The sequence below is a fragment of the Amblyomma americanum genome, chromosome 10, assembly GCF_052857255.1.
Source record: "Amblyomma americanum isolate KBUSLIRL-KWMA chromosome 10, ASM5285725v1, whole genome shotgun sequence".
NCBI classification, from domain to species: Eukaryota; Metazoa; Arthropoda; class Arachnida; order Ixodida; family Ixodidae; genus Amblyomma; species Amblyomma americanum.
In genome coordinates, this window is record NC_135506.1 from 64963546 (window position 1) to 64979263 (window position 15718).

General features: G+C 44.8%; 1 protein-coding gene across 1 annotated transcript in view; it reads left to right on the forward strand.

Moving 5' to 3' along the window:
• Positions 1 to 15718, forward strand: part of LOC144108897 (choline transporter-like protein 1) — a 71715-nt gene that overhangs the window by 41489 nt on the left and 14508 nt on the right. Inside the window, exons 6-13 of the mRNA XM_077642129.1 lie at positions 4149 to 4227; positions 4417 to 4480; positions 7233 to 7341; positions 8803 to 8926; positions 12383 to 12430; positions 13132 to 13203; positions 13898 to 14029; positions 15338 to 15444. Coding sequence (XP_077498255.1) covers positions 4149 to 4227; positions 4417 to 4480; positions 7233 to 7341; positions 8803 to 8926; positions 12383 to 12430; positions 13132 to 13203; positions 13898 to 14029; positions 15338 to 15444 — 735 coding nt within the window. The remainder of the gene's footprint in view (positions 1 to 4148; positions 4228 to 4416; positions 4481 to 7232; positions 7342 to 8802; positions 8927 to 12382; positions 12431 to 13131; positions 13204 to 13897; positions 14030 to 15337; positions 15445 to 15718) is intronic.

Genomic DNA, 15718 nt, shown 5'->3' on the forward strand with positions numbered 1-15718 from the left:
ATGACTTCGCGCTCGTGTTGAAGAGGCTCTTATTGGTTTCTAAAGTATTACCTAGATCAGACATTTGCTTAGCAGTAGTTGCGTGTGAAGATTTTTCATTTTCTATTATGTATGCACGGAGGTCTGCCGTAGGACCACTGGTTTGCGACAAGGGAGAAGTTTGAGAAGCTGTCGTACGACGAGTTAGTGTCCTCCTGGCTAGGGTCTTGGTAGGTCGCAGTGAAGATGGCGCAGGTGAAGGGCGCGAATATTTGAGGCTGCCTGAATTGGCAGTGTCGTCCGATTGTCTTGGTGCCGTAAAAGATATTCGACGATTACCCCATATTTTTGGGGAGGAGGATGAGTCACGCCGTTCCGAAGTTACGTGCTTCCATTCTGTTCGACGCGAGCCACGTTCAGAGACATTCGACGATTGTGCGACGTCGTTTCGTGCTTCTCGGGCCATGTCATCACTGGAGGTTGGCGGATGCGGGAGGTTTGAAGATGCAGGCTTGAACGTGTAGAGAAACGGTGCGGTTCACTGAGGTGGGGTCTTCCGGTTTCTGACCTGGTAGCAGTACGATTGACACGGGTACGCTTTTTGTTCAAACTTAGCTCTATTATAGAAGGCTCAGCAGAAGTCCCGGTGTCTCTTGGCGGTGCGGGAGTCATCTCAATTATTTCCGTCTTTTTTGGCGAGGGTGTAGATAAAGTTGAGAAATTAAGTACCCTTGCCGTGGTCATGGTGCAATGGATTGTATGTCGTGGTTGAACTTCATCTTGGTCGATGTATACAACAATGAAGAGGACGTCTCGGGAGATGTTGGCAATGTATCGTTCCTCTTAAAGGGATTTAAAGAGCGTTCGTCAGCAATGGTTGGAAAATCGCTATAGTCTTCAGGATTTATGCTTGAACTTGCATCTTCCTCGAAAGGCTCAGTTTCTCCACGTGGTTCAAGCCGCGTTCTCTTGGCTTTTTGATCCGTCTTATTTTTAGCAGACTGTGGTACGTTGGGTACAGTTATGAAAGAAACCTTGCCCAGATCTGCAGAAGTTACTCCGTAGATGTCTTGCGCTTCAGTTACTTTAGGTGAGGAATGTGATGCGTTGCTCCTTTCTCCTGGCTGCGGGAAGTGCTTCACTACGAAACCTGGTGAAGGCGGAGTAGCAGTAGTTTCGAGACGCGCAGTTTCAGGCTCTACTGATGCACGTCCAGAATTTTTGATAAGTGCCGTGCTGTTCGCTTCTTGAACCGTATGCGTAAATTTAGGCGAAGTTTTTGACACTGCCGGCAAAACGTGGTTTTTGTGTGAACTCGTCGGGGTGCCTTGAATTGTTTGAAGATTTGAAGAAGGAACCGTTCGGTCGTGAGATTTTCTGGTACTTCTAACCATCTTTGGCCCTTCAGTGGAGTGTGGCTGCATTGCTGTGGAGGAGGAATTGACTTCGTGAACAGGCTTAGTTGCGTGAAATAAGCCAGTCTCGCTGCTATTTAGGGAAATGGAGCTAATTGTCGTAGCAGTTGTTGGCCATCCAGCTAGGGAACGTTTAGGCACAGCGGCGGGATCGTGTGAGCGACTGACAGTCGAAGCGCTCCCACTTTGCTGCTGCTGGCTTGCGAAGAGGACCTGGTGAAGGGTTGCGCCATGCCGGAAGCGGTTGAGTTCGTCTCTTTAAATGTTACCTTGTTCAAATTGGAAGCACAAAATATCGTGGCGCTGTTGTCCATTGATGGCACGGCACTGGGAGGTGGTGGCTTCGTCGCTACTCCAGCGCCGGTGGAAGACATTGCAGACGGACGGCTTGGTGGTACCAAGCGGCGATCTATAAGCGGCGTAAAGTCTTCCCACTCTCGAGTGGTCTCAGAGTCTAGACTACGCCTATCCACGCGGCCCTTGACGCCGTGATGATCCGGAGGCGAGTGTGACCCGGAGGCTGACTTGGACAGGTATATGGCGGAGGCGGACACCACGGTGATGGTCCACAGCAGCGGCAGCACGATGATGCATCCAGTCTTGAGGAGTCTGTGTGTAACCTTAACCTCCAGTGAAACTTCGGTATCATACTCGTGGAGATGTCGGTCGTAGAGGTTGGGGTGGTAGCGGTTCATAGCTCACAAACCGCTTTCAACTTCCCGTAGGTTCGCTCTTAGCAGCCTCGACATGCACAAGCAACAATTAGCATTTCTTCTTCTTTCACTTCGCAGGCACTGACACCTGCTGGTGAACAATTCAGGTAGTGGGCATCGTTGAGACTGGGCCTAGAGAAAGAGGAGATCCTAACAGAGTGGACCATTGATCTTCAGTAGATGGCTCCTAGAGGATTAATGTAGTGTAGAGGCATTATGTAGCCCATAAAAGGAAATAAAACAGAACTGATGAGAACAGTCATGCTGTGCTATAATTGCGATTTCAACGCGGCAGCGTTAAAGACCCCGTTCGCCAGAAAATCCGGTGTCGGCGGTGAGTGCGAAGAATCGTGGCCATGGCTCAAGCAGGTGGTTCCGAGAGAGCAACCTAGGAGGCAAGTACGCGCTTACCTATGTCACGTGACCTTGCGGGGTCTTCACAACCTTCTCACCGGATAGTGAGCAAACTGCGATCCGCGGCAGGTGGCAGTCAAATCAATGATTGCTCGCTCGAGAAGATCAACCTGGATCGCACAAGACCCACCACTGGGAGCACCTTCCATCTCAGGTCAGTGGTGCATTGCTTAACCGCTGCACCACTGAGCCAGGAGGGTACATGAGGACTCCAGGGATCTATGAATTTGAAGTTGAAAATGACCTTCTGCGTATATGGGAGTTAACCATTACGCTATCGAGTCATACCCTTAAGGCGGAGCTTAAATGCACATGCCCCTCCAATCTTTATTAAACACGTCCTTGGTGTTAATGACGCCAACGAAATTTCGTTCCATTGTAATGTTTCTGTTCTTTAGTTTACTATTTTGTTCTCACACGGCGGTGTTGACAGCACGGATAAAGAAGAATGACGTGTCACTTGTGGGGTGACTTGCGGTGACTTGTGGAGTATTGAAGTAACCTGTGCCCTCAAAGAACTAATCGATTGGCGCCGGCGAAGACAGCGAGTGCATTTGGGTGTAATTCAAGGAAATCAGTGCCGCTATCTGCCGCGCTCAATTTAAAGCAGACAAAAAAAACGAAGAAGCAGTTGAGCGTGGCTACGGCTGTTCTATATTAACGTGTTCCGATTTCGCGTCGCTTAAGACAAACAAACAAATGTAACCAAATAAACATAAACAAACAAAACATAAGAAAGCTTCGTGGCAACATGTTACCCACACCTAATATACGTGCACCTGAGGGGTAACAAGTAAGACAAAGCTCCAGGAAAACTCATCGCTCCCCTGAGAGTTCACAACTCGGCGTGCGGTATTCCTTCTAGGTGTAACTGCTTCTTGATTTCAAGTGAGACGAGCTACTCAATTGAGGGTATCACAGTAAAAGGAGAACGAGCTGACAGAACACCGGATATATGGCGAGCTTATTTTTAACATCTGAAAATGTTTATAAAGTGAGCGTATGCTGTTGTGATCCCATATCCACTCGAAATAATGGTTTCGCGCACGTAATTTATTACGAGTTCAAATCAACATCTTAATGATCAGGTGTGCTTTTTTGTTATTCCAATGTGTCTTCTCTTATACCACCATTCAATACAAATACAGGACTCGTTTAGATAGAATATTATTTATCTAAGTAATCGTGCGAGCGTTCTGCGTTTCACACACTTCGCCAAACCACAAAACTTTTTCTGGTGACATACGAAGCCATATCATCCGAGAATCACAAAAATCACTCTCATATGATTTTCCACCCGATTTATTATACTAAACCTATTCTCAAAGATCAGTTAGTGCTTCCTTCATGTTATATATCCTCACGCACCTGATAACAGCATTAAGGTAAGTATCCCGCACTGTAGTATCACACTTTTCTTGAATTCATCTATTCGTTGAACTGCAAATGACTGGAACCACTTTCTCAGTCTTCATCACTGCCATCACCGATGTTGAAAATTTCAAATAATCCACGCTTTCCTCCCCTCTGTATGCTTTCGGGGCATGAGAATATTGAAAATAAATAAATAAATAATGCCATGTACAAGGCAAAACGTGCACCATTATCTCTTTTTGGCTTTTCTCAGGCGTGGCCTCCTTCCCTACGTTTGTCCCGCGTCAGCGCTAGAAGTGCGCCAGCTGATACTGAAGGACTCGGACGCAAAGGTAAGTGTCCATTGCGAAGCGCCGAACTTTTTTTTTGGCTGATGAATAAACAGCAGTCGCTGCTTGTTTACTTGCGGAAAAGAAGAAATAATTTTCTTAGCTGGAAAGTAATGCATGTACGCTAGAGAGCTCACATTAACATTTTTTTATGCACACATTGCGAACGCCAAATGCTTGTCCTTGTTTCAGATCCTCGCTGGAGACCTGCTGTGGCAGTTAGATGAAATGTGCTTCGTGGTGCTGGTAGGAATCGGTAAGGGTGTGCGCAATGTGATTTCATTACCATCTCTTAGTTGATGCTTATTAGTGGCCAATGATGTCATCGATATGAACTGCATCGTCAGGTATAATATGACGATTATATTCCATTCAATCTTATATTTTTCTACCGCCTTGAGCGCCGAGTAGGCGGTAACAGGCTATGGCCGTTCACTGCAGCCAGTAATGAAATCACAGTATAGTTCGAGGAAAATGTTTTGTGCCTATCCTTGCTTCAAAGTTTACATTTATGTCGAATAAATTATTTAACATTGGGTTACATAGGCCATGTACACATATCGTCTGAATGAAAACAGAAAAAATTGTAATACTACATCGACCCCGAGTGCACCAGATCTACAGAAAAATACTAGCACGTTAAATCAATCAATCAATCAATCAATCAATCAATCAATCAATCAATCAATCAATCAATCAATCAATCAATCAATCAATCAATCAATCAATCAATCAATCAATCAATCAATCAATCATTTTATTCAGACATGAACTTGTATGCACAGTACATGCCCACGAGATGAGACAAAAGGAAGAAGCTGCTGGCATTCTTCCTGACGAGGCCTCACCCCGGCTCACACATCAAAGGCAGAAGGGTGGTTACATTCATTAAAACTCAACAAGCTCTTTAGTTCAATTTTCACAGTAGTTGAAAGTTAATGAAGGCACATAGCATAACAAAGAGAAAAGAAAAAGACCAGTAACGCTACAGTTCGCAACACAATAGAAAATATGACAGGAGTGAGGGGCTCGTTTGACAAACATATTAAGGAAGCCAACAGTCACCGAAACAAAGGTGCATAGGGGAAAGTTTTCGATTTTTTTTAATTTCTAATGCCAATCAATTGTTTTTTTTAAAGAAAATTACTTATGAACCAGCAGAAAAAACAACCATGCCGCCGGTGGGATCCGAACCCACGACCTCCGAATATCGCGTCCGGTGCTCTTACCAACCGAGCTAAGGCGACGGCTGTCCAATCTGCTGCTTTCGTGGGTATTTATGTTTTGCGTGTAAGCGAACCTTGAGAGTGTTCACCAGCGCCACCCTCCTCCATATATATATATGCGAGAAAGTCGATGCAGGGCGCAGGAAATACAGTACAGTGTTGTTTGCTATTCGTTGTGTACAAGACATCCGATAATATCACTGCCAATAGCATCAGACATATCTAAGATGAAATCAGATTTCGCAACAGGCATTCCATGACAAACCACATTCACATCGTCGATCCTGATCCTTATTCATTGATTTCATATATTGCGAAAAATGTTCTGGGAGAGCTTAGGGGAAAATATTTGATGGAGAATAATATCAGAAATATCTACTTGGCTCGTATAACTCTGCGTTAATGAGCTCTAAAGAAGAATCAGAGAAAGCATGGTGAGGACGAGAACAGACAAAGCACTACAATATGTTTATGAACTACTATGAAGGAAATCGAATGAGTGCTAAAAGATCTGGTGAAAAAGCAATAACCTAAATCTTGTACGCAGGTATTAGCAGTAGCGATAGAAGCCTAGACCACGTTATGTGAAAATAAAGCCCATTATATGAATAATTCTTTTCGTTGGTGAGGAATCATCCCGAAACCATCGCGCGCATTTCTACGGACAATGCTGTACTATAAGATGGGTATGCACCATGGTTCAGTGGAGAAGTTAGTGTTGTGACTTTAATGAAGCAAGACAGATGCTTGCGTTCCTTCTTTTGTAGCATGCAACGAAACTGCGCCGATTTCTGCCGCACCCTCACTTAAATAAGCGTTGGTTTCCCAGCAGCTGTAGCTGAGCGGTCTCCTGCTATGTATTATGGTTTTGTCGCCTGTGGCTGTAACGAAACGACGACCACAATCATGCAATTTCAGCATTAATTCAAATTTATGTCTGCTTTAATTGTCGTTCGACACGCACGCGGATCATCAGCTTCTTATGCGCTTCGAGCAAAACACACACACACACACACACACACACACACACACACACACACACACACACACACACACACACACACACACACACACACACACACACACACACACACACACACACACACACACACACACACACACACACACACACACACACACACACACACACACACACACACACACACACACACACACACACACACACACACACACACACACACACACACACACACACACACACACACACACACACACACACACACACACACACACACACACACACACACACACACACACACACACACACACACACACACACACACACACACACACACACACACACACACACACACACACACACACACACACACACACACACACACACACACACACACACACACACACACACACACACACACACACACACACACACACACACACACACACACACACACACACACACACACACACACACACACACACACACACACACACACACACACACACACACACACACACACACACACACACACACACACACACACACACACACACACACACACACACACACACACACACACACACACACACACACACACACACACACACACACACACACACACACACACACGCACGCACGCACGCACGCACGCACGCACGCACGCGCACGCACGCACACGCACACACACACGCGCACACACACACACACACACACACACACACACACACACACACACACACACACACACACACACACACACACACACACACACACACACACCTTTTGACCTTTGACCGCAGGCATCACGGTGCTGTGGATGCTGTGCCTTCGGTTCTGGATCAGCATCTCCTCCTGGCTCATCATGATGGCCTCCGCGGTGAGCACGCTGGCCTTCACTATCACTCTCTGGTAAGTGCCTGCTGAAGAACTTTTACCCAAACAGCCGCTCTTCTGGAAAGTTAGCGGAAGAGGAATAGGTGGAGCGATTGATTAGAGACGCTGTTTCTTGATGAGTGGCTATTATCTATACTGCATGGGTGCTCCTGGAGACCGTGGTAGTGGGGATCCAGCACGGGTGTGTTAAAGGTTGCACGTCCTTAAACAAATACTTGTCGCGCCTATTATCCTACACGGGCAATTCCTTACCGCTGTCTCTGTCCGGTCCGGCCAGACATACAGAGCTGTATAGAAAAAAAACTGCCGTTGGGACTCCTTATGAGGCCGAAGTGCTTACGCCTGGAATCGTAAGCATTCGGGGAGACTCGAAGTTATCTCTGCCCATCCTGTTCTTAAATAGTCCCTCGTCTCTCTGTACTAAGATAAATTGAAGTATTTTTGGCACCTTTCGCGATATTTGAAAGAGGTGCGCGGTATCGAACTGATTTGAAAACAGTTCGCACGTTTTTAAACAATTGAACTGTTCGCGCCAATATTACGCAATCCATACCAAGCAATTCTGAACAAAAACATTTTTGAGCGGGAAACCGTTTATGAGCACAATTCTTCCATATACTGTAAGATTTCACTATAAGAATCCATATCACAGCAGAACAGCTGACGGCAGTTTTGTAGTTTTCTATTCCCGTTTTTGCTATCGTCGAAAGCGTTCCCTATTGGTTTTCTATGACAGTCTTAACGGTTCGATGTGATCGCTGGAAACAGTTTAAAAGAAATATTTGGTACATATCAGAATAATGGATCATTACCTTTAATATTTACATCCCACTGTCTTAAAATTTTCATTCCTCAAAAGTTTTGCCCGAGAAAGCTAAACTTGGTAGTTGTACTTGAGTTGCGATGCCGGAGTTCGTACGGTTTGGTATAGTACGAAATGGTATGGTATATAGTATAGCGTGGTATAGTATGGGCGACTTAACGACTTAAAGCTGTACGTGGGCCTAGACAGACACCGTAGTGAAGAGTTCCGGATAAATTTCGATCCCCTTGTGTTCTTTAACGGGCACGCAACACCGCACAGCGCGCGGGGGTCTTTCGAATTTCGTCTCTTTAGGAATGCGGCCACGATGGCCTGAATTCTATCGCGTGCCTTTGTGTGCCTGTCCCGTGTCTGTAGCGTGATTCTGTCACCAGCTGAATGCCAAATACTGTTAGCAGCAAAGCTTCACAAATTAAAGTATCTAGATAGAGCACGGCCGTTGATGTGCACCGTGGGGTAAATCATTAAAGGAGTCGAATACGTCCCGACTGTAAAGCAATGAGCTGACCCTAGTATCGGATTACCCAGCTGGATTACCATGCGACTTTTTTCAGCCACTTGTCACTTCCGTATCACGAACACACTTCAGTATTAAGAAATGAGATTCCCATGGTCTAAACAGCAATCCTTGCCAAGTAATCACTGACGTGCAGGCTGGTGTGGGTTAAAGAGGTCCACCTGTACGAGCACCCGCCGGACGACGTGATGGAGATGACCAAGCACGACGAGCGCAGTAACCTCTGGGTCGGGGTACTCGTGCTTCTCACGATTCTCACGGTAGGTAACAATAATTGCTGATACGACATGTAAGTTCGCTAAGCTAAGGCCCGCGACTTTACTGTGCCAGTCTCTCGAGCCTCACTAAACGCGATAGCTGTTTTAGAACAGCAGAAGAACCGACAACTGAGCTAGTTGGTGCATCTTTAAGCCGTGGTAAAAACAGCGCAGCGACGACAGACACAGAGAAGACAGAAGAAGACGGACAAGCGCTGACTAACAACTAAAGTTTATTGGAAAAAACACAGGTATTAATACACTCCTAAAACAGTACCTAGATTCGCACGATTAGAAGGATGTTAAGAGGGGCGTGTTCCCTGGTTATTTTAGGAGTGTATTAATACCTGTGTTTTTTCCAATAAACTTTAGTTGTTAGTCAGCGCTTGTCCGTCTTCTTCTGTCTTCTCTGTGTCTGTCGTCGCTGCGCTGTTTTTACCACGGCTTACTGCTTTAGAACGTATCCAGCCCATATCCCGGCTTGCCTGTATCTCAGCTCAAAACGGGGCTAACCGAATGGGGGTTTGTTCTACAGGTATCGCTGTTTGTGGCGCTTTACACAGTAGTCTTAGTGTACTGTGCCATGCCTTCGGCAGGGCCGGCGATACTGATGTGCTGTCTTCTGTGACGTCATAAGAGGAGTGCAAGCGATAGCGTCGGATAACTCGCCAGATATATAGCGGTGAAAACGGCAAAGGAGGGAAAAGAGTTTGGTGGAGCTGCTGTAGGGGAGAGACTACAAATATAAATGTTTGCATTTGCTAGCCTTCGGCACTTCTTGGAAACGCTTTGCGCCCCGAGGAGACCAGCGAAGTAAGTAACTGCTCGAAATTGCTGTAGTAATAAGCGATGAAACAACGCCACACATACATCGACGATTACCGCTTCATTGATAGGCACGCTTACTACGCCGTACAAATAGAACAGAAAATTTCGGACTGCAAGTATCACTTTTGGGTCATTCCACGCCAAACGTCCCACACGTTGCGCTCGACCATCTCCAATTTTTTAAAAAAAATTCATTGAAGCTTACCGTAATGTGCGTGCTGAAAGCCTGAAATATTTGTGCCGAAAACAATTTGTTCGTGAGGTGACGGCAGTTTGAATATTTATAAAAGGCGAGAAACCAGGCACTGCCCAATAATTAATAACAAGTTCAAATTTTTACCAAAATTTAAAAAATGTTTCATTGACATTTGCACAGATTCTGCCTTTCGATACAATTCAATCGAAAAATTATGAAAATGTATAATTTTTGTAGTTTTTGTTTTAAATAACAACTTGCTCTCGGAAATTTTAAAATAGCCATTTTGTTCCCCAAGGTGTCTAGTACCTATAATAAATGTTACAGGGGATGAAACTGCGTGCACCAGTGTAAAAGAAGAAATACTAATGTTGCAAAAAGTGCGTTTAGAGCCCAAAACACTCGTTAATGTCACCCTGAGGTGGTCCAAGTAAAATTACAAACAATAACGGGTTATTTGGAACGGTTTATTTTCTTTCATTTCTGAAAATTGTATGGCAGTAATTTTTGCTTAAAGCGAGGAAAGAATTTTCGAAGTTGAGCGCTTTGGCCGCAAGTTGCGTCGTCTCTTAACGCCTCTTCACTGCAGAACACGGCACCTGGCACGGCACGACACTTATGGCCAGATAACATCGTTTGCTGTCGTTCGCTGTCGTGCATTTTTAGGGCTGGAGATAAAGAAGATATCGCTCGACATTCGGCGGACGGTATGCAATAAATGAGCTGATTTTCGCTTTCGAAGTTTGAACAGCCCCGCTTTGGTGCGGAGTGGCCAATAGAAGAAAAACAAGAGTATTGAACGCGCTGTCTCGCATGGACCACGAGGGGGACTGACCAGCTGGAATGGCAGGCGCATCACAAGTGCTTTATTTATATCCGAATAAGGTCGCGAAGAGCGCGCGCCTGGGAGCGCATGCACGTGAGGGTGCTAAGTGCACACCGCTGCGCCACATGCTCTGGCGGTGAACGGGAGTACTAATGTAGAAATTGCACTTACTAAATCAAATACAACAAACACGTCACACCGGAAACAACCGGGCATGAGCCTCTGACGGCCACAAGGGTCAGGTACCATGTGGTTCTGTTGCGTCGCTGATTGTTTGAACACCGGATCGTTCTGGTCATTTCCAGATCGGTGTCCCACAAGCTCTTATGCTAGTGATTGTCATGGCGCCGACGACAATGACTGACTGCGACAGAACCACACTGAACAACTAGCTCACTTGGGCATGTGCCGCCCTAGCAACGTTAAGAAAATCTTTTCCCACGAATACCTGTTCAACTGCTCAACGTTACATTGCTTGCCTTCAGCGCAAACCTCACTTAAGAGCAAGAACTATAGACTTCGTTTGGCTACAGTGTCAGCAGTATCGTGGTCTTCGGTGAAGAGGCGTTTAGAGACGACGCAACTTGTGGCCAAAGAGCTCAACTTCGAAAATTCTTTCCTCGCTTTAAACAAAAATTACTTTGATAACAGTTTCAGAAATGAAAGGCAATAAACCGTTCTACGTTACCCGTTATTTTTGTATTTTTACCTGGACCACCTAAGGGTAAAATTAACAAGTGTTTTTGCCTCAAAACGCACTTTCTACAAAATTAGTCTTTTTTTACATTGGTGCACGCAGTTTCATCCCCTGTAACATTTATTATAGGTACTAGACATCTAGGGGAACAAACTTGCTATTTTCGAATTTCTGACAGCAAGTTGATATTTAAAAGAAAAAAACGACAAAAATTATACATTTTCATATATTTTTCGATTTTCTTAAAAATATTTATGCTACGTAAAGCTGTATCCTCCGAATTATACCGAAAGGCAGAATCTGTGCAAATGTTAATGAAAAAGTTTTGACGCGTTTTCTACAAATTTGAACTTGTTATTAATTATTGAGCACTGGCTGGTCTCTCGCCTTTTTTAAATATTCAAACCCCTCACGTCACGAATAAATTTTTTTCGGCAAAAATACTTCAGGCTTTCATTACGCACATTACGGTGAGTTTCCATGAATTTTTTTGAACAAATTGGAGATGGTCGAGCGCAACGTGTGGGACGTTTGGCATGGAATGACTCTTTTACGATCACGGTACTTCGCAATCATTTCAGCGACAATCGCGTGCAACGAATCCGCAGCTATCGCCCTCCTACACATTAGATGAGAACGTAATTACGCCATAGATTTTGAAGTGTACGCTAGGCAGGGCCGAACTGAACTAATGTTTCTGTGCGAAAGGCGCATAGAGCGGAGTCGCGGAAAGGAAAGTCCAAAAAAAAGTTTATACTAAATGACATCTTTGTACAACTTTATTCTTTATCCCAGAAAGACTGCGCCTAGAATCTGGGCATACTCAAGTACACTTTCTGATGAAGATAAAAACTGGAGTGAACGCGAGGTCGATCTTCGAAGTGCTAATCTCACACATGTCATTTTGTGCAGGTTGCTACAGTGCTCTTGATTGCCGTTGTTGGGAGGAAAGTTACCTTGGTAAGTGGGCCAGCAACACAGTCAGGGTGTAGCACTGAAAGATTCGGAGTGTACAGGGCACTCCTTATGAAGGACGTGATGTCACACCCTGTTAATATGTTTCACAAATGAACTGACGTAAGTTGAGACGTCATCGAGGAGTTGTATAAATGTGTCGCGAAGCAGAGCTAATGTTGCGGTAACGCTCTGCTTATGTTTTTTTCTTTCATTCGAGAAAGCGCAGACCATGATATCCACACAATGATGTTACATTAAGCAAACCATGAAAGTTGCCACTTCTACGCATCCGACAAATACTGGTTCCAAAGACTTGCTACCGTTTAGTATCAATGGGATAATGCGTTAAAATTCTGATTCCATCAAAATGAAGGCGGAACTACGAGTAAATGTTAGTACTAAAGCTACTTCACTACATCTCCTACACTGCAGATGTCTGAGAAGGAAGTGCACAGCTCAGTAGACAAAAAGCATTCAAGTGAAGGAAGAGGTGCTTGTTATGACGTAAATGACGGAGGCCATGTATGCCAGTAGACATACATGGTAGCAAACATCATGTCGTCACGACATGATGCCATGATGAGACGTCATGACATCAGTATACGTCATTTCAGAAAAAAACAGTAAATAGCACTTTATAGTGCAGATATAATATGAAAAATACTGAAGAATAACTTTTCGACATTTTCCATTTCAATTTTCAGATTGTGGGTGTGTTAGAGGAAGCTGGGAGAGCCTTGGGTGACGTCCCATCTATTTTCGGTCAAGCACTCATGGTTAGTCAAGCTGTTGCCAATTTCCGTTTCGAGTTCTTAAGAGTGTTTAAAATTATAATCCCAGATGAAATCCCCAAATGTTACCTCCGCTCAGCGGCAACTTCCGCATTCTACGGCACTGATGTAGTAGTGGGGATTTCACGCAAGCCAAATGCGTACCATTTGAAGTGGTTTTATCGTAACAGTTCTAACATGCAAACGAGAATTCCTCAAATCAGGCATAATTCACAACTGCTGAAAGCACACTTAAGTATTGAAATGCGAGTCTTGATGAGAGTAGAACCAACTGAGCAGCCTAGAGATTGCGTTTTACATTAGAGCTGAGCTTCAGAATCACTGCCACGGTTGAGGCCTACTGCCGTCCGAAAGATGTACAATGTTGTGAGGTGATCGTACTCTGAGCGAACATTAAATTTTTACGGAAAGAACATGAGGAGATATATTTCAGCTGCTCAAATCAACAAATGTGAGGAAGACGCCACGATGTAGACATCTAAAAACGTGAGCCGCACATCTTACCTTAGTCCAATCAACACCTGAATTCCGACCAGGTGTCTAAACGTGCTTTCTTCGGAGTGTGACGAGACTCTGATGTTGGAACGTGTCGAGGGCGCAAGCTTAGGAGACTTTCAGTCTCAGGCTCACTGTGACGTTACTGCTTATCTTTTTTTCCGGTGACCTTGGAGTACCGCAGGCGGCGATGGCAATTGTGGTGATTGCTGGCTTCTGGCTCCTCGGCTTGGTCGCCATCCTGTCGGTTGTGCACCCGTTCATTGACAACGTGGAGCAGCGGACAGTGGGCTTTGACACGGATGGCTTCTTCCTGGTACGATGCTAGCAGTGTGAGCAGTTCTTACTGCCAGTCTTCATTCTACACTCTTGGCTTTTTAACCGCGCCTATTTGGTTTGACGGTTAATTTTTCCTAGTTACAACTCACCATGTTTTTGAAATCTGTGAGAAGTCGTCTCTTCGTTTTGGTAGTAAGGATCACCAGAATTTCTGTCCCTTCAGTGACTAAATTGTGGCGCTGTTGCGCGCGTTTCTGACGAAATATAATATTACTTGTTTCGGCTATAGCGAACTATTTTACGATTTTTTTACTTGTTCGCTATAACGAGGTTTGACTGTATAGGATAATCACTTGATGTGGTCATGGTGCATCAGGAAACCCATTGGTGACGAAAAATTGGCCTGTATATCAACACGGTTGACGTTGCGGGCCTTGCGTGACATTTGTGCCATGTTTCCATTTGTAGGCTTTGAATACTTACCGGCACCAGTTCTGAAAGGAAGGACCACCTGCGCGAGAATCTGAACGGCGGCTCATTTCCACCATGCTTGTTGATGAAGTATACACCGCGACAACTGAAGTGAGGTTTACAGTGAATATTGTAATGTTTGTACTACCCCGTCGAAAAACAGAACAGAAAATTATTTGCTGTCACAACATATATTGCTGTAGTATTTTGGGACCTGCAACAGAAATTCTTGTAGTAACAACAGGACTTTCTTTAGTATTGAGCATTCTCCTGTCGTAACCAGAGAGCCAATTCTGTCGCAACAACAGAGAACTCCTTAATACTCCAGAAAAATCTCTAGTAACGACAGATCAACAAATATTTCTGTTGTATCTTGGGACCAGCTCTGTCGTATTTATCGACTGGGAAATATATATGTGCTGCAATCAGAAAAAATAGGAAATTGCTTTATGCTGACAGAAATATGACAATTAAAACGGAAAGAAAAATTACGAAATAATAATACTTCGTTTAACCATAACTCCTGATGTGCGATGAGGGCTCTTCAAAGTTGCGAACCCTGTTTATACTCCAACTTCAGTCATTATCTTGTGCGGTCGCGTTCGCATTGAAGTCGTGCCGTTCTCGATCAATTTGCTTTTTTAGTGCACCAGCCTGAGCAAGGACCTTGCAGAGTGCGAACGAAAAATTCTGGCTAATTTTGATAGTTTTGTACCGGAGCACAAAAGGAAAAGAGAGATTTCATTGGCGTGCAGCGTGTGCTTTGTCTTTGCCGGCCCCGGACTCAAAGAAGGCATGAACGCAGGTTCGTAGTGTTGTTGCCATGTTGTCCTAAAACACTGTCCCCACCTGTTCAATTCTTTTTATGCTGCAGATAATGTGTCCGCCGTACCTGCTGTTCTTCCTGTGGCTGGCGAACATCGTACTCAGCTGCCAGCACTTCGTCGTGGCCAGCACAGTCGCGGCCTGGTACTTCACTAGGTAAGCCCACATCACGCCATTCCCATCGATTTTGGCATTATTCAGGATGAAAGAAGGGGCGAGGTTCTCATATATAGTGCTTGCCGCCTGTTGTAAACTCAAAAGAATGCAGCTCTACGCTATCCGAGGTTGCCGCTGCAACAAAGAGGAAAGCCAAAGAAAAAGGCAAAATAAGGACTCCTCGCATTGGCCCAGGGCAACGAATTTCCAAAAAAAGGCCGCCACCGTCTGGAGTAACGAGGGTTTAGCTGTCTGATTTACTAGACGAAGAAAC